General features: G+C 39.1%; 1 protein-coding gene across 3 annotated transcripts in view; it reads left to right on the top strand.

Annotated features, from left to right (window-relative positions):
• The window catches only part of WDR1 (WD repeat domain 1), a 106,797-nt gene that overhangs the window by 59,079 nt on the left and 28,383 nt on the right, over positions 1-19,335 (top strand). For all 3 annotated transcript variants that reach the window (XM_058191986.1, XM_058191985.1, XM_058191987.1), the window contains exons 4-7: positions 1,360-1,507; positions 3,051-3,231; positions 4,837-4,914; positions 9,406-9,486. In XM_058191986.1, coding sequence (XP_058047969.1) covers positions 1,360-1,507; positions 3,051-3,231; positions 4,837-4,914; positions 9,406-9,486 — 488 coding nt within the window. The remainder of the gene's footprint in view (positions 1-1,359; positions 1,508-3,050; positions 3,232-4,836; positions 4,915-9,405; positions 9,487-19,335) is intronic.

A 19,335-nucleotide genomic window follows, 5' to 3' on the forward strand; every position in this document is an offset into this window, starting at 1 on the left:
TGGACTTGCGTGCCTCTCCCCTGTGCCTCTGCCTCCAGCTACTGCTGCCGCCACGAGTCAAGACAGGAGGATGTGGGGCAGCTGCTGCCAGACACCATCCCATCCGTTTTTGCTTGCAGTTGGAGAGCAAATCGCCACTGGTCTTCTCCTCCTTGGCCCTCTTGTGGGTCTTTCCCTTGGCCTGTGCGTGGAGCGTGTTCCCTTTGTGCACCTGATGCATCTTGTCCCCACTGCAGTTCAGCAGACCTGCCCAGCCTGAAGGAGGTGAAGCAGCCAGGTAAAAAGGCCACGAGTGGAGAAAGCCAGATCCCCATCAGCGCCATGGCCACCCAGGCCTAGCAGAGATGGGGGAGGCACACGATCCTGGCTTGGCCTGGGCAGCCATAGCACCGATGGGAACCTAGGTTTCTCTGATTGTGGTGGCTGCCTTTTGCCTGCTGGGCCTGGGTGAGCTCTACCACGTCTACTCAAGCTTTCAAGCTGGCTGCTTTGCCTCCTTCGTGCTGGGCGGGCCTGGTGCTCCAGGTGATGATGGCAGTGGCCTAATGGACCTGCGTGAGCTGCTGGTTGTCTCAGTGGTGGAAGCAGCCCACAGCAGTTCTGAAGTGCATTGGATACGCAAGGGGAATGTGGTCCAACGAGATGACCAACGGCAACCTATTCTCCAACTGCAAGCAAAAACAGGTGGGATGGAGTAGATGGGCCGATGGTGTCTGGCAGCTGCTGCCCCATACCCTCCTCACCTTGTCTTGGCTTGCGGTGGCAGCAGTAGCCACAGACAGAGGTGCAGGGGAGAGGTATGTGGTCCCGCCTGGGGGATATGCCAGGCAGTTACCTGCCCTGTCCCAGACAGATGGGATGGGAGCAGGCATGTTCGGTGCTGCACATCATGTGCCTCTCCCCCGACTCTGCCTGCTGCTGGTGCACATGTGCCCACTGGACTAGGCAGGCGCATACGTGCACAAGCCCACCCTATCCTGGCATGCGCATGTGCGCCTGCCTCCTGTGTGCACACACACCTGCCAGGATGGTATGGGGTGGGCCTGTGCGCACGTGCGTTTGCCGTCTCCTGCAGAAATGCACACCCACCAGGATGGGATGGGTCGGCCTGAAGTTACAAGGGCCGACCCTTACCGTTTCCAAGACGGCTGCGTAGGCCGCATGTCACCCGTGGGCCTTCAGTTTGACAGAAAGATTTCATAAGCAGAAATAAAAGCAAAACTAATATTTGTTCAATAGTAGTCAAATGAATACTTTAGAACTGGTATATCTTAAATTTTGTAAGTTAGGATCTGATAGATATGCAGTATTTTAATCTTGCTTGACAAATTATTTTTTTATGTGTTTGTGCTTTGGCAGATATCTCTGGAAAGCTTAGAATTTGGGACACCACACAGAAGGAACATCTATTAAAATACGAGTATCAGCCATTTGCAGGAAAAATAAAAGATATTGCATGGACTGAAGATAGCAAGAGAATTGCTGCTGTTGGAGAAGGAAGGGAAAAGTGAGTAAGCCCAAATTCTATTCAATTCCTTATATTCTTTATTCTTAGCTCTTTCTTTGGGATTTGAATTTCCAGATGAAATCTACTTGTTTAAGAGCTGAATCTTTCTTGAGAATGCATCCCCTTTGACTAAGCAAAACATTCTCTTTTTAATGGCATTACTGGAAAAGGTTTGTTGTATTAAATCCTCACTATCAGTAATTAATGGGATTCATTCCGTTGGAATTCAAAATATCAAAACTTATCCCTGTTTAAAATGAGGTGGGACAATACAGGAAAGTGGTTGGTGCAAGAATTATTTTGTAAATTCTAGCTTTTGTTTTTAAATTTCCACATCCAAAGCTTTAAAGAGTTTTAAAGAATTTCAATTCTAATTAGGGACATGGTGGCTAAGTGGCTAAGATGCTGAGCTTGTCAATTGAAAGGTCGGCAGTTCAGCAGTTTGAATCCCTAGTTCTGTGTAATGGGATGAGCTCCCATTGCTTGTCCTAGCTTCTGCCAACCTAGCAGTTCGAAAGCATGTAAAAAATGCAAGTAGAAAAATAGGGACCACTTTTGGTGGGAAGGTAACAGTATTCCGTGCACCTTTGGCGTTTAGTCAAGCCAGGTACATGACCAGGGAGTCATCTTTGGACAGTGTTGGCTCTTCGGCTTTGAAATAGAAATGAGCACCACCCCCTAGAGTTGAGAACAACTAGCACATATGTGCAAGGGAAACCTTTACCTTTTACCTTTAATTCTAAGAAATCTCTGTATATAACAGAATTTTATGAGCAGTCATATCTAATCCTTTGTTGTTGTATGTACATTTTATCTTTTCACTGTGGTTCAGCATCAACCATTCTTTATGTTACTATGAGTATAAAGCTCTTATATGTCAAAAGGTGGAGAAAATCTAGGAAAACAGAGAAGTGATTTCAGCTTTGCCATAGTGAGATCTGCTGCCTTTATGTCCAGAAATATTGACACCATGTTTTCTTCTCTAGTTTCGAATGCTGTCAACATTTTTTTTTTCCATATATGGAGCTTCTACTAAGAAATACTATATTTTTCCTTCCAGCTTCCTTATATAAATACACAGAATATATCTTTTTAGGAATTAGTTATTTGTAAATAAAGCAATAATTTAAGACATTATTATGTCAATAAGAAATACATGCTTTGCTTTGCTGGTATTCACCATGCAAAGATTTATTTAAAATTATTATTTGCTTATAGATAACAAATATTTTTTGTGTGTTCTTGAAGTGTAGAATTAATCATATCTTTAGCAGTTGTTGCAGAAAATCAGTTGGTATTGCAGCCTATTTTTGTTCATCTTTGAGAATCTTTTTATTTTATTCTTAAATTACACTAAATAACATGATAAAAACATTGTGGGAAGAAAAAAATTAAGAGGAACAAATAGAAATTTATTTTTTTAAACCTTTGATTTCATTATTTTTTACATTATATCATAAGAAGTAAAGTTGAAATTGCATGAGCATAATTAGTTGCTTTAATGTGTATTTTAAAATATTAAGTCTTTGTTTTGTATAAATAGATTTGGAGCAGTCTTCTTGTGGGATACTGGTTCTTCAGTAGGTGAGCTTGCAGGTCACAACAAAGTAATAAATACAGTGGACATTAAGCAGACGAGGCCTTATCGCTTAGCAACAGGCAGCGATGACAACTGTGCTGCTTTCTTTGAAGGACCACCATTCAAGTTCCAGTTCACCATTAGTGTGAGTTTGTTTTCTTTCAGAATCTTCTCTTACCTTCCTGTGGTAGTTGAAAGCAGTTTCCACATCTTGAGAAATAGGCAACTTTACTTATGGAGGACTGTTGTAGAGGGTCTGCAACTGCAGTATGTCAGTGAGGTTTGCTTCTGGAATAGGGTTCTGAAAGCTCCTTTGTACAAACAGGATGAAAAGCATTTGTAGTAAATATGTTAAAAGTCTCAGAGAAGCCTGCAGAGAAGCCATGTATATTGATTTTTCCACATGTGGAAATCTACACTGATGTTAAGGATAGAGATACATATAAGCATGTAATATTGGTCGTACAAAGACATCAACACAGGAAAAACATAGTTTCTTACAATGATCTTTTCTGAATGCCTGTCCAGAAGGTTCAGGGAGGTATAACTCTTAGCAATGAGGTAATTTTGCTCATCTTTTTTCTCCCTCTCTTGGTTCACTGAAGCTAAAATTGAAGCCAAACTGCACAGATACTCCCTTGCTTGTGCACAGCTATATATTTTTTCTTTTTTATACTATATTAATATGGTTACTAGCATTGGTTCATGTATAGAAGAGAATCAAGATTGCAGCTCCATGTCCACTGAGTCATTTCATAAAAGTTTCTCAATAGCATCATGCATGAAACTGACATAACAAGCTATCTAGATTGGGTTGTACTAGATTAAGCTGCCTGATTCCCACATTTTGTATAAGCACAAGGCACATCTCAAGCATATGCAGTAGTTTTAGATATAAGCAGCATTTGCATATTTTTGAACTTTAGACCTTTTCAACATCCTAAAAGTATTTCACTATTTCCCATGCTTAGGAAATAACGTAGATTAACATGCAAGCTTCAGTCCTTGCCATCTTTGAAGCAGGCTCCTGACTTTATTGCAGTTGAAAATGGGTACCATGCTTTGTCTGGGAACCAGCTGGCCACAAACTAGCCTCCTGTTTCAGCCTATGAAGTGCTAAATAAGATTTAGCACTGACTGCTTGCATCTCCACCAATAATGTGCCTGATACACAGAGATAATCATATTCTGGACTTTTCTTAAATCCTTTTTTTTTTTTTTATTTATATCCCGCCCTTCTCCGAAGACTCAGGGCGGCTTACACTATGTCAAGCAATAGTCTTCATCCATTTGTATACTATATACAAAGTCAACTTATTGCCCCCCAACAATCTGGGTCCTCATTTTACCTACCTTATAAAGGATGGAAGGCTGAGTCAACCTTGGGCCTGGTGGGACTTGAACCTGCAATATTGCAAGCAGTTGCTGTTAATAACAGGCTGCATTAGCCTGTTGCGCCACCAGACGCCCTTTTTCTCCCTGTTTCTCCAAACATTTCTCCAAACAACATAATTTGTATATTCCTATCCTCTGAATATGATCTCTTAGTGTCCTCCCGTGAACTGCCAGTAATCATTCTCAGCAGTTTGATGGACAAGACTGAAATATCAGATATCTTGTCCATCTGGAGGATGCTGTTTATGAGCTGTGGAAGCAGGATACTCTGCTGTATATTTATTTATTTATTAGACTTGTTTGCTGCACATCTCACCAAGTATAATGTTCATACTGTGTATTTCTTCTCCTTTAGGACCACAGCCGCTTTGTTAACTGTGTGAGGTTCTCTCCTGATGGAAATAGACTTGCTACAGCAAGTGCAGATGGACAGGTAAAAAAAATGTAATGCAAGGCATGCTTTGAATGAAACAGGTGTCAGTGTAGACCCTAATAAGTTATTGGACCTATTTTCAAGAGCACATGACTCACCTTGGTCTGGGTTCTAATTCACATGCAATAAAATGGAACATTTAATGTTTGCAGGTGGATATATCTGATGCCTCTTATATACAATAGTTTCCTTTTAGAAAAATATATACAGCACCAACAAAAAAATCAGAGTTTTAAAAGCATTTCATGTGAAAAGCATTTCACATGGAAATAGAAACATTCCCATGAATATATTTGCCTGAATTTACAGAAAAGCAATTATTCTGTCTGAAGTACTTATGAAATACTGCTAGGGCAGTGATGGCGAACCTTTTAGGGACTGAGTGCCCATACTGCAATTCAAAACCCACTTATTTATCACAAAGTGAACCTGAATAATGAGGTTTTGAGAGGAATTTAAATCACTCTTTCACAACATGACTTCTTTACACTGGACACTGGATTTCTTTAACAGCACAACTCATGAATGATGGGAGTGTAGTGCAGTAGCACCTGGAGGACCATCACATCCTTCCTCCTTCCCTCCCTCCCTTCCCCTCTCTGATTTCACCTTCCTTCCTTTAACCCTGTATATTATGGTTCTGTCATGTCCCACTCCCCCTCCGACGGGCGGGTCTGGGAAGTCTGTATCAAGCGTGGCCATGAAGCCTCTGCAACTTTGCCAAATTCCTTTCAGATTTCTCAGGGCAGGCAGGAATCCAAGGTGTGACTTCAGCAAACCAGATGAGACTTTGCTTGACTCAAGGAATGCCAAAAAACAGATCCTTTATATAGGCCATGGGGTGTGGATCCATGACTCAGCACTTATCCAGGCCTGCCCCTCCCTTTTGCTGACGTCGTCTCTCAATTCTCCGGAAGCGGGGATCCGTCCACTGTGAACTCCCTCCTGATCTGCTGCCGGCAATTCTAGCACGTGACTGGCTTCGTGCTCACACGCTGTAGGAGTGAGGTTTGGGGGCTGGAGGCATGCCAGGCCGTTCCTCTTCATTATCAGACTCTGAATCGGATAGCAGGAGATGGGAGGGGCCCGGCTGAGGAGAGGAGGGAGGACAAGGAACAACAGGTTTGTTATTGTTAGTATTTAGTAATTAAAGAATGCTGTGTAGCTTAGAAGCTCTCAGCAAAAATAATAGCAACTGTTGTTTGTAGCTGAAGCCCGGGGCTGTTATTTACAACCATACCCACACCCACACACACATATACACCCCTATTTTTATTCCACTTTCCCTGTGTCCTTGGGAAAGTTATTTATTTATTTATTTATTTATTTATTTATTTATTTTATTTTATTTTATTTGTTCAAACTTTTATACCGCCCTATCTCCCTAGGGACTCAGGGCGGTTTACAGCCATATAAAAATATAAATATATACAAAATAAAACAGTAAATTAAAAAACTTATTACACAAGGCCGAATATTAAAATAGGAATATAAACAATAAAACCCCATTAAAACCAGATTTAAAATTTAAACCTTTAAAAATTTAAAAAATTCTAGTCCAGTCCTGCGCAAATAAATAGATGTGTCTTAAGCTCGCGGCGGAAGGTTCGAAGGTCAGGAAGTTGACGAAGTCCTGGGGGAAGCTCGTTCCAGAGGGTGGGAGCCCCCACAGAGAAGGCCCTTCCCCTGGGTGTCGCCAATCGGCACTGCCTAGCCGACGGCACCCTGAAGAGTCCCTCCCTATGAGAGTGCACGGTCGGTGAGAGGCAATCGGTGGCAGCAGACGGTCCCGTAAGTAGCCCGGCCCTATGCCATGGAGCGCTTTGAAGATCATTACCAAAACCTTGAAGCTTCTTTTCTCTATCCCCGTCTTTAATAAACCCTAACCCTAACCCACCTTGCAGCCTTTTAGCTTCTATTGTCCCACCTTGTTTCCCCCTCCCCTTAAAATGAGGCTAGGGAAGAAAGCCAGGAGGAGGGAACCTAAGGGGGAGGGAAGAAGAGACCCAGGCAGATCCCTCTCTGAATAACCTCCTGCCCAGATTTCAACTGATTTCCTCTCTGATCCTCCGACCAACAGACCCCACCCCCCCTTTTGGACTGTAGGCCGCCGGGCCTTTATTTTCCCCATTTATTGGGGGAAATTGGAATTTTATTGGGTCTTCCCCCCACCCAATGCCCAAAGGAAAGCCAGCTGGTGTCTCCTCCTAGAAGCCTCACCACCCTCCCCCTGCTACCTTCCCCATACCCCCCACTCAATCACACTTCGGGACAGAGGAGTGCACGCTGAAAACATATGTTGGGGTGATGTGGGAGTGTGCCTTCTGACCCTCCGGTGCTCAGCCCACAACTCTTTGTGCTCCTCCAGGCCCGGCTTGCTGAGGAGGGGGGGAGCAGCCCTGACGCCTCCGCTGCCCCCCCCAGCCCCAGCCATCGCTTCCCGGCTTCCTCAAAGCCGCGGCACATTTTAAAGGCAGCAGCTTGCATCTGGATGTGCCAAACAGTGTCCCGCTATGAGAGCCGGCCCAGACCTCTCCACCGTCCAACTCGCCAGTGGGGGTGCTTCTGTTGGGCCAGTCCCCCCGCGCTGGGCTTTTGTGCTCAGTGCTTCACCAGAGGAGAGAAGCACTTCCCTATGCTGCCCCCGTCTTTCTCTTGGCCCTACTGACGAGGGAGGAGGAAGGCCAGGTTTGAGGGATGGCCCCCACCCAGCAAGATCCACCCCCACTGTTCTCTCCCAGCCCTCTTTGCTGGCGGCAACAGCAAATATACCGTGATGAAGGCGGAATACTGTTGCTGCGCAAAGGCAAGTGCAGGGGCGCTTCACTCCTGCACTAAGGCTCCGCCCATTGCCACCACCATGACAGGGTGACAGCTCTTTCATCCCTCTTCCCTGACAGGGTGACAGAGCCGCAGCAGAGGGGTGAAAGAGTCAATGGGTCACATTGGGTCACATTGTGGCTCTGCGTTGTAATGGGCTTCAGGAGGAGGACAGGACCCCGCCTCCCCCATTGTGAACCGGGCGAGTGAAAAAGTTCACTCAATCAATTCCAGCTTTGTGAGATCTTTTTCTTTCGCGAGAAGTTGGAATTGATTGAGTGAAATGCGATGGAGAAACGTGATTGAAGCTGGGCTGGGGCAATGGTGTGTGTGTCCAGAGAGAGGGCTCTGTGTGCCACATCTGGCACGCATGCCATAGGTTCGCCATCACAGTGTGGATAGGCATAAATGTTTTAGTAGTAAAGAAAGTGAGAAAGTGGGCAGAAGGGAAAAAATAATACCTAGAAAGATGGGAGCCTTGTACCGATGGTGGAAAGACTAGCATTAAGGAGAGATTGAGAAAGAAGAACTACAGGTAGTCCTCGATTTACAACAGTTCATTTAGTGGCATTGAAAAATGTGATTTATGGCAGTTTTTCACAGTTACGACCTTTGCAGCATCTCCTTGATCATGTGATTAAAATTCAGATGCTGGGCAACTGGTTCATATTTATAACAGTTGCTGTGTCCCAAGGTCACATGATCATCTTTGCAATCTTCTGACAAGCAAAGTCAATGAGGAAGCCAGATGCACTTAACAACCGTGTTGCTAACTTACCAACTGCAGTGATTCACTTAACAATTGTGGAAAGGAAGGTCGTAAAATGGGGCAAAACTCACTTAACAAATGTCTCAGTTAGCAACAGAAATTTCTGGCTCAATTGTGATTGTAAATCGAGGATTACCTGTAGACAAAAGTTCTCTTGCCACCCTTGAGTGCACCATCTTGGGCTCATTTCTCAACCAAAGTTTATCTCTAGTAGTGGTATTACCATTTGGAGGAGGTCTTCCTCAGGCTGACGTACTTTCCATTTATGCTTTGGAAGGTTTTCTTTGGCCCTCTGAGATACTCAAATGGTAACCGGTAATCACTATTGATGGTGCAGTGGTTGAAATCAGACTTTTTAAAAGTGGCAATCAGAGATGCCTAGAGTTCCAATGCTGACCCAGTATTGATTCCTACTGCTTCTCTCCAAAAATAAATATGGCAGTGACCACAATGAAAAAGAAACATATGTAGCTGTGGAAAAGGGATTCTTTTTATGTTTAGCAAGGCCTGCATGCTTCTTAGCTCTTGTGTTACAAAGAAATATAATTTTTTACTCATTGATTTGAGCTGTGGTGGTGCAGTGGTTAGAATGCAGTACTACAGACTACTTCTGCTGACTGCTCGCTGCCTGCAATTTGGCAATTTGAATCTCACCAGTCTCAAGGTTGACTCAGCCTTCCATTCTTCCGAGATTGGTAAAATAAGGATCCAGATTGTTGGGGGCAATATGCTGACTCTGTAAACTCTTAGAGAGGGCTGTAAAGCACTGTGAAGTAGTATATAAATTTAAGTGCTATTGCTATATTAAGGTGTTCTTTTCTTGAAATATTAGTGTTTTACTTTAATGCAATCCATAAATTAATTCTTCCAAGATAGTTGTCTCTTTTTAAACTTCTGAACAGATTATCATTTATGATGGCAAAACTGGAGAAAAAATTGATGCTCTTGGTGGAAACAAAGCACACGATGGAGGTATTTATGCAGTAAGTATATTCCAATTATGCTCTATGGATTTATATCAGTTTAAATGACTTATTAAGATGCAGAACTATTACTATACTTTGTAATAGCCACAACAGCATCATAATGGTATGGTTGGGCAGCTATACCAGAATTCAACATATCTCATGTCAGGTACAGACAAATAAGTTCCTGAATTCACCAAACTCAGAACTCTCACAGGATTACATTATTTGAGGGATCAAGTATGAGCTGTGTCAAGGTCATTATCCTGTTAGAACAGTGTCTGGATTTTAGTGAAAAACTGACAGGCTTTTCATATAGACGGGGCTTGACTTGCAACTATAATTGGGAATGTGGGAAAAGTGCCAGAGAGGGTCAGAGAAGTTTCCCAGAGGTGTGGCAGGGATTGGAGAGGATAGGTGGAGGTAAGCAGAGGTGAGAGGGAGATTATGCAAAATTCAGGGATAGTGTAGGGTTCACAAAAATCTTCTTCCTAAGTGTGATTGGACACACAAGGAATTTGTCTCCAGTACATAAGCTCTCAGTGCACATACAAGCAATAAGTGATAAATCATTATCATAGTCATTGTAAAAATAAATGATAAAAAGATACAACATTTAGTAATAGTCATAGAATTCTAAATAAGCAATAAACATAAATCATACTAGGATACTAAGTAAACAATATAATCATAAGATACAAGCAACAAAGTTATAGTCGAAAGAAAATATGAAGACGGGTAATAGGAAAGATGAGAAGAATAATAGAATACAGCCTTACTAGATAGTTTGATAGTGTTGTGGGAATTGTTTGTGTAGCAGAGTGATGGTATGGGGAAAAACTGTCCTTTTGTCTAGTTGTTCTGGCGTGCAATGTCTTATAGTGTCGTTTTGAGGGTAGAAGTTGAAACAGTTTATGTCCAGGATGTGAGTGGTCTGTAGATATTTTCACAGCCCTCTTTTTGGCTCATGCAGTATACAGGTTCTCAGTGGAAGGCATTATGTAGTATTAATGCTAAAAATAGTGAGCAAGAAAAAATACTATCAGTCCTGTGATTTGATAGCAAAACAAACTACAGACAAATCAGCCTAACATCAATACCCGGGAAGCTACTGGAAAAGATAATTAAAAAAAAGATGTGCCAACATCTAGAAACAAGTGAAGTAATAACTAGCAGTCAACTTGGGTTTGTTAAAAACAGATCATTTTAAACCAATCTTATTTCATTCTTCAACATAGTGACTAAATTAATAGACCAATGAAATACTGTGGACATAATATATTTAGACTTCAGCAAGGGATTCAACAAAGTAGACCACAACCTACTTCTTGGTAAACTAGAAAAAAGTGGGATTAGATAGCATCACTACCAGATGGTTTTGCAACTGGCTGACAAACTGTACTCAATGAGTAGTTCTTAATGGTACTAAGTCTACATGGAGGGAAGTAAGCAGTGGGGTACCACAAGGTTCCATCTTAGGCCCAGTACTCTTCAATATCTTCATAAATGACTAAGATGAGGGAGTAGAACAGGAACTTACAAAATTTGCTGGTAGGAATAGCTAACACCTAGATGATAGGCTCAAGATCCAGATGCATCTTGACAGACTTGAACACTCGGACCTACAGTCATGGCCGAAATTGTTGGCACCCCAGAAATTTTTCCAGAAAATCAAGTATTTCTCACAGAAAAGTATTGCAATAACACATGTTTTGCTATACACATGTTTATTTCCTTTGTGTGTATTGGAACAAAACAAAAAAAGGCAGGAAAAAAAGCAAATTGGACATAATGTCATACAAAACTCCAAAAATGGGCTGGACAAAATTATTGGTACCCTTAACTTAATATTTGGTTGCACACCCTTTGGAAAAAAGAACTGAAATGATTCACTTCCTATAGCCATCAATAAGCTTCTTACACCTCTCACCCGGAATTTTGGACCACTCTTCCTTTGCAAACTGCTCCAGGTCTCTCTTACTGGAAGAGCGCCTTTTCCCAATAGCAATTTTAAGATCTCTCCACAGGTGTTCAATGGGATTTAGATCTGGACTCATTGCTGGCCACTTCAGAACTCTCCAGCACTTTGTTGCCATCCATTTCTGGGTGCTTTTTGACGTATGTTTGGGGTCATTGTCCTGCTGGAAGACCCAAGATCTCGGACTTAAACCCTGCTTCCTGACACTGGACTCTACAGTGCGACCCAAAATCCTTTGGTAATCCTCAGATTTCATGATGCCTTGCACACAGTCAAGGCACCCAGTGTCAGAGGCAGCAAAACAACCCAAAACATCATTGAACCTCCACCATATTTCACTGTAGGTACTGTGTTCTTTTCTTTGTCGGCCTCATTCCGTTTTCAGTAAACAGTAGAATGATGTGCTTTACCCAAAAGCTCTATCTTGGTCTCATCTAGACGTTTTCCTAGAAGGATTTTGGCTTACTCAAGTACATTTTGGCAAACTGTAGTCTTGCTTTTTTATGTCAGCATGGGTCTCCTGCCATAGCGTTTCATTTCATTTGAATGTCAATGGATAGTTTGCGCTGACACTGATGCTCCCTGAGCCTGCAGGACAGCTTGAAATTCTTTTTTTTTTTTATATAAAAAAGTTTTATTTTTACATTCATATCCAACAACTCATCCAATGTACAGTCATATACAATTAGTCGGCCTTGCCCAGTCACCACCCCCTCCTCTTAACTCTCTTCCCTCTTCTACCTTCTTCTACTTTCCAGACCTTCCTCCCCTTCTCTTATCTACATCCTCTCCTCCCTCCACCCTATACCTTCCTTCTCCCTCTTCTACCCCTCTTCCTTCCTCTTCTCCCTCTTCTACCCCTCTTCTCCTCTTTCCTACCTCCTATTCTCTCCTCCTTTCTCCCTCCCCACCATTCTAAAATGGTAGCTGGGCGGACCCGACCCTACATTAATTATATTTATACATTTTCAATAATCCCTGTACATTAACCATCACTCCATCCTCTACCCTCAACATCCCCCCAGTTCCCCTCCCCCTTACCCCCCCCCGACTTCCCAGAACAAAATGCAGGGTATCAAAACTAACAATCATAATCCAAAATAAATCTTAAATTATAATCTCTAATCACTCCACACATAATCACACTCTCAATTCCCTTCTCCTTCAAAAATATATTTCCTAAATTTACTCATATGCTATTCGATATTTTTTTATCTGATACTTATTTTGAATATAATCAATCCACATTTTCCATTCTAAATATATTTTTCTTGTGAATAGTCTTTCAAATAAGCAGAAATTTTTGCCATTTCTGCCAGATTTGATACTTTGAGAGTCCATTCTTCAATTGTAGGTAATTCTTCTTTCTTCCAATATTGAACAATCAAAAGTCTTGCGGCTGTTATTAAGTTCAAAATCAATTTAGTCTCTATAGCTGTACAATCCATAATTATTCCTAGTAGAAAGAACTGTGGAGTAAACTTAATCTTCTTTTCAAAAATATTCTGCATGAGCCACCATACTTTAATCCAAAATGCTTTAACTTTTTTACAAGTCCACCATATATGGTAATAAGTGGCATCTTCACAATCACATCTCCAATATTTAGCCTGTACATTAGGATACATACATGATAACTTTTTGGGTCTAAATGCCATCTATAAAACATCTTATAAAAATTTTCTCTCATATTTTGCGCTTGTGTAAATTTAACATTCCTCACCCAAATTCTTTCCCAAGTTTCCAACATTATTGGTTGCTGAAAATTTTGTGCCCACTTAATCATACAATCCTTAACCAATTCAGTCTCTGAGTCTATTTCTACTAATACATTATACAACCTCTTAATATGCTGTTGACCTTGATCTCTCATTTGTTTTAACAAATTATCCTCAGTTTGCTTAATACCTATTTTTTGATCTAATTTCCATCTAGCTTGTAATTGTCCATATTGGAACCATGTATAATTTTTCCCTTCTTCCCCCATCTTTTCTCTGGATTTTAATTGTAATTCCCCCTTTTCCATACAAAGGAGTTCTTTATAGGTAACTACCTCCATCTTTTGATATATATTTATATTTTCTATCATGTGTCTCGGGATTGCCCATATTGGAATCTTTCCATCTAATTTATATTGATATTTCCTCCAGACCCTCAATAATGCATTTCTAATTATATTATTTTTAAATATTTTATCTACTTTCTTATCATATAATAAATAGGCATGCCACCCATATAACAAACCATAACCTTCTATATTCAAAACTCTTTCCTCAGTTAAATTAATCCAATCAGTAATTAATGATAAGACAACTGCTTCATAATACAATTTTAAATTAGGCATTTTAAGACCCCCCTTTCCCTTGTGTCCTGCATTATTTTTAATTTTATTCTTGGTTTTTTGCCCATCCATACAAAATTATTAACCCCCTTTTGCCATTCCTGTAATTTGATATCATTCTTAAGTACCGGTATCATTTGAAACAAAAATAGAAACCTGGGCAATAGAAACATTCATTTTTATAGCCGCTATTCTTCCCAGCAAGGATAGTTGTAACTTCTTCCAATTCTCCATTTCTTTCCATACTTTCTGCCACAATACCTCATAATTATTTTTGTATAATTTGACATTTGACGCTGTAATATATATTCCTAAATATTTAACCTTTTTAACGATTTCAAAACCTGTAGTTCTTTCTAACTCTTCTTTTTGTTGTATATTCATATTTTTAGTTATCATCTTTGTCTTTTGCTGATTCACCTTAAATCCAGATACTTTACCATACTGACCAATTATTTCTTTTAAGCCAATAGCTGAATATATTGGTTGAGATACAGTAACAACCAAGTCATCTGCAAAGGCTCTTAATCTATAATCTTGATGTTTAATTCTAATTCCCTTTATTCGATCGGAACACTTACTTTATTCAATAGAATTTCTAAAGTTAAAATAAAAAGTAATGGAGACAAGGGACATCCCTGTCTCGTCCCTTTCCCAATTTTAAAAGTTTCTGTTAAACCACCATTTACTATTATTTGTGCTGTTTGCTTCTGATATATTGTTTTAATTGCATGGATAAAATAATCCCCAAATTGCATTTTTTTCTATTACTTTAAACAAAAACTACCAATCCAATCTGTCAAAAGCTTTTTCAGTGTCCAGAAAAAAGAGTGCCGCTGAGACTTGGTTGTTTCGTTCCAAATATTCAAGTAAATTTACAATTTGCCTCTCATTATATCTCATCTGCCTACCCTTAATAAATCCTGATTGATCATTATGAATTATTTGATTCATCACTGGCATTAATCTATTAGCAAGTATCTTAGCAAATATCTTGTAATCAGTATTTAAAAGTGATATAGGCTTATAATTCTCTGCTTTAATACCATCTCGATCTTCCTTCGGTATTAACGAAATAAAAGCTGTCCTCCATGAAGGGGGAACATCCCCTCCCATTTCAATTTTATTAAATAACTCTTTAAGTGGTTCAACCATCTCATTTTGTAAATTTTTATAATAAACAGCTGTTAAGCCATCTGTACCTGGTGCTTTACCGATTTTAAGCTGCTTAATTGCTAACAAAATTTCCTCTGAAGTAATTAATTGATTCAATTCTTACCTTTGATTTTCTGTAAGCTCACAAATATTTTGTTGTTGTAAATATCTTTCTATCTCTGTATCATCAATCATATCCCTAGTATATAACTTTGTATAATACTCTAAAAACGCTTTTTCAGTGTCCAGAAAAAAGAGTGCCGCTGAGACTTGGTTGTTTCGTTCCAAATATTCAAGTAAATTTACAATTTGCCTCTCATTATATCTCATCTGCCTACCCTTAATAAATCCTGATTGATCATTATGAATTATTTGATTCATCACTGGCATTAATCTATTAGCAAGTATCTTAGCAAATATCTTGTAATCAGTATTTAAAAGTGATATAGGCTTATAATTCTCTGCTTTAATACCATCTCGATCTTCCTTCGGTATTAATGAAATAAAAGCTGTCCTCCATGAAGGGGGAACATCCCCTCCCATTTGAATTTTATTAAATAACTCTTTAAGTGGTTCAACCATTTCATTTTGTAAATTTATATAATAAACAGCTGTTAAACCATCTGTACCTGGTGCTTTACCAATTTTAAGCTGCTTAATTGCTAACAAAATTTCCTCTGAAGTAATTAATTGATTCAATTCTTCCCTTTGATTTTCTGTAAGCTCACAAATATCTTGTTGTTGTAAATATCTTTCTATCTCTGTATCATCAATCATATCCCTAGTATATAACTTTGTATAATACTCTAAAAACGCTTTTTTAATCAAATTCTTTTGATACACTTCCTTGCCCCTATATTCTATTTTATCAATCGTTCATGATTTCTGTTTTTTCCTTATTAAATAGGCAAGCCATCTTCCTGGCTTGTTAGCATTATTGAATGTATTATGTTTTACATATTGTAAATTAATTGCTACTTGATCTGCCATCAACATGTTAAACTGACCTCTTAATATATTTATTGACTCTTTTATTTTACTATTTCCTGGGCTATTTATCAATAACTGTTCTTTCTTTTTAATTTCCTCTTCCAATTCCTTTTTCTTTTTCTGTAATTTATTTTTATATTTAATGCTCATTTGTATAAGATTTCCTCTCATATAAGCTTTACTAGAGTCCCAAATCATCTCTATAGATGTCTCTTTTTTCATATTCATAATAAAAAGATATTTCATTTGCTTTTTACATTCATTTACATTTTGTTCATATTTAAACAAATTCTCATTCAACCTCCATGATCTCCTAGCCTCCTTTTCCCGATCAAATTCAATCCAAACCGGACTATGATCAGATAGAGTTCTTGAACAAATCTTCGTCTTCTTCACTCTGGAGTACAAATCATTAGAAATCAAAATAAAATCAATCCTCAAAAATGATTGATGCCTGTCAGAAAAGAAGGTAAAATCCCCCTCTTCTATATTATGTTCTCTCCAAATATCTCTTAATTCCAAGTCCTCCATCATTTCAAAAAAAGCCTTTGGTAATTTCGCCCGGCTTGAAATCTTCCTTAAACGTTTTTTGTCTTTTCGAGTATCCAACACACCATTCCAATCACCCATTAATATATATGATTTATAATCCCAAAATTCTATTCTTTTATGTAAAAACTTGAAAAAAATTTCTTGTTGTTGATTCGGAGCATAAACTCCTATTAATAATGTCTTCTTTCCTTCCAACAAAAGTTCAATAGCAATATATCTTCCTTGCTTATCCACCTCAATTAATTTTGCTGATATGTCCTTCTTTATATATATAACTAAACAGTGTTTTTTTTCGAAAGCGGAGGCAACAAAATGTACTCCCAGGTTTGAGTTTATCAAATATTTCTGGTCTAAAGATCTAATATATGTTTCTTGTAAACAGATAATGTCATTTTTAAATTGTTTCAAATAATGAAATACTTTCCTTCTCTTCTGTGGTGAATTCAAACCATTAACATTCCAAGATAATAGTTTAATTGCCATTATCGGCCAAAGGAAACTTTTGGAACACAGTCGCAGATCACATTTTGCTTTAGGCCTTGCTCCTCCCACTGTTTCCGTTGTAGTAGTTGCCAATTGTTGTTGTGCCTTTACATCTTGTTCCTTGCGTTTAGCAGCAGCTCTTGTCAGCCTTTGTTCCTTTGGATCTGAACCCGTCATAGGTATTTCCAACACTTGTAATAAATCTTCTTCCATCACAATCTGTTCTTGTACCTGCTTCACTTCTCTTTCCTTCACTTCAGCCTCCCTTCTTCTAGCTTCCAAAGGGGGAAGACTTCCAGCTTTTAATGTCTCAACATAAAATTCTCTTGCTTTTCCAATTGTATTGAGATGATGTGCTTTCCCTGCATAATATACTATTATACCAGTTGGAATATCCCCTCTATATTCAATCTGACGTTTTTTAAGTTCATTCACCAGGAAGGCAAATTCCTTCCTAGCCCTTAACATTTTTGGTGGAATTTCCTTTAATATTAAGATATCTTGACCAGCAACCTGAATCTTCTCCCCCTTATATGAAGCTTGCAGAATCTGATTTCTCACTGTTCTGTTTGTAAAATAAATAACAACATCCCTTGGCAACTTTTTTTGCCTTGCTATCCAAGAATTCACACAATATATTTTGTCAATTTGATAAGCCACATCTGCTGGGCGGGCTACTAGTATCTCAGCAAATGCTTCAGAAAAAATTTCCCTTAAGTTCTCTTGTCTATTCTCCTTTAAGCCACGGATTCTTAAAGCAAATTCCATATTTCTGTATTGTATCAAAACTATTTCATCATCTGTTTTTTCCATTTTACTTTGAAATTCATCCATTTTATTTTCTAATTTTGAATTAAATTGCTTGATTTCCTCAACTTCCTCTTCTAATAAAATCACATTTGTTGCCAAACTTTGTACTGCAATTACAAATCCTTCTTTAACTTCTTTATTTCCCACTTGAATTTGTAGTATTTGCTCTTTCATTTCAGACATCTCATCAGTTATTACTTTAACTTTTTCTTGTATAAAATCCTTCAAGTTCTCCTGTAACGTCTCCAAATTCAATGTTCTAGTATCTGCTGTATGAGCTGGAGAGGCACCAGCTGAAGAAATTCCAAGCCCTTTGTTACAGTAGACTTTAATTGTTTGGCTGCCATCTTCTATAAAATTGTTTACTTATTTATTTCCAAGTGAATATTAAATTCACTTTAAATCTTCTTAACCTCCTAAAAACACAGTCTTTTAAAACAATATTTAAAAATCTCCCCTAGATTCTATCAGCAGGCAGCAAGGAGTTAAAGTAGCAAACAGCATGCAATTTACCAGGGGCAGATGGCAAGCAGTAAAAGTTCTGTCACTTTAGCTTTCCACTCCTTAGCTTGTTAACAATTCGCCACCATTTTCTTGCTATTTTCAAGCTTGTTACAAAGTAACGGGGAATTGTCTTGGCTTCTTCGACAACTTGAAATTCTTTGGAACTTGTTTGGGGCTGCTTATCCACCATCCGGATTATCCTGCGTTGCAGCCTTTCCTCAGTTTTTCTCTTCTGTCCATGCCCAGGGAGATTAGCTACAGTGCCATGGGTTGCAAACTTCTTGATAATGTTGCGCACTATTTATTTTATTTGATCATATGTCACTATGGACAAAGGCAAATCTAGATCTCTGGAGATGGACTTGTAACCTTGAGATTGTTGATATTTTTCCACAATTTTGGTTCTCAATTCTTCAGACAGTTCTCTTCTCCTCTTTCTGTTGTCCATGCTTAGTGTGGCACACACAGACACACAATGCAAAGACTAAGTGAACTTCTCTCCTTTTTATCTGCTGTGTGATTTTTATATTGCCCACACCTGTTACTTGCCCCAGGTGAGTTTAAAGGAGCATCACATGCTTGAAACAATCTTATTTATCCACAATTTTGAAAGGGTGCCAATAATTTTGTCGCCCATTTTTGAAGTTTTGTGTGACATTATGTCCAATTTTGCTTTTTTTTTCTGCCTTTTTTTGTTTTGTTCCAATACACGCAAAGGGAATAAACATGTGTATAGCAAAACATGTGTTAATGCAATACTTTTCTGTGAGAAATACTTGATTTCCTGGAAAAAAATTTGGGGTGCCAACAATTTCGGCCATGACTGTATCTAACAAAATGAAATTCAGTGTAGAGAAAAGTTAGGAAAGAAAAACCAAAAGTTCACATATAGATTGGGTGAAACCGGGCTTAATAGCAGTAACTGTGAGAGGGTTCTTGGAGTCTTAGTGGACAACCAGTTAAACATGAGCCAGCAGTGTGTGGTGGCAGTCAAAAAAGCCAATGCAATCCTAAATTGCATTAACAGAGGAATACAAACAAGATCAAGTAAGGT

This window comes from Ahaetulla prasina, chromosome 8, assembly GCF_028640845.1.
Source record: "Ahaetulla prasina isolate Xishuangbanna chromosome 8, ASM2864084v1, whole genome shotgun sequence".
Taxonomy (NCBI): domain Eukaryota; kingdom Metazoa; phylum Chordata; class Lepidosauria; order Squamata; family Colubridae; genus Ahaetulla; species Ahaetulla prasina.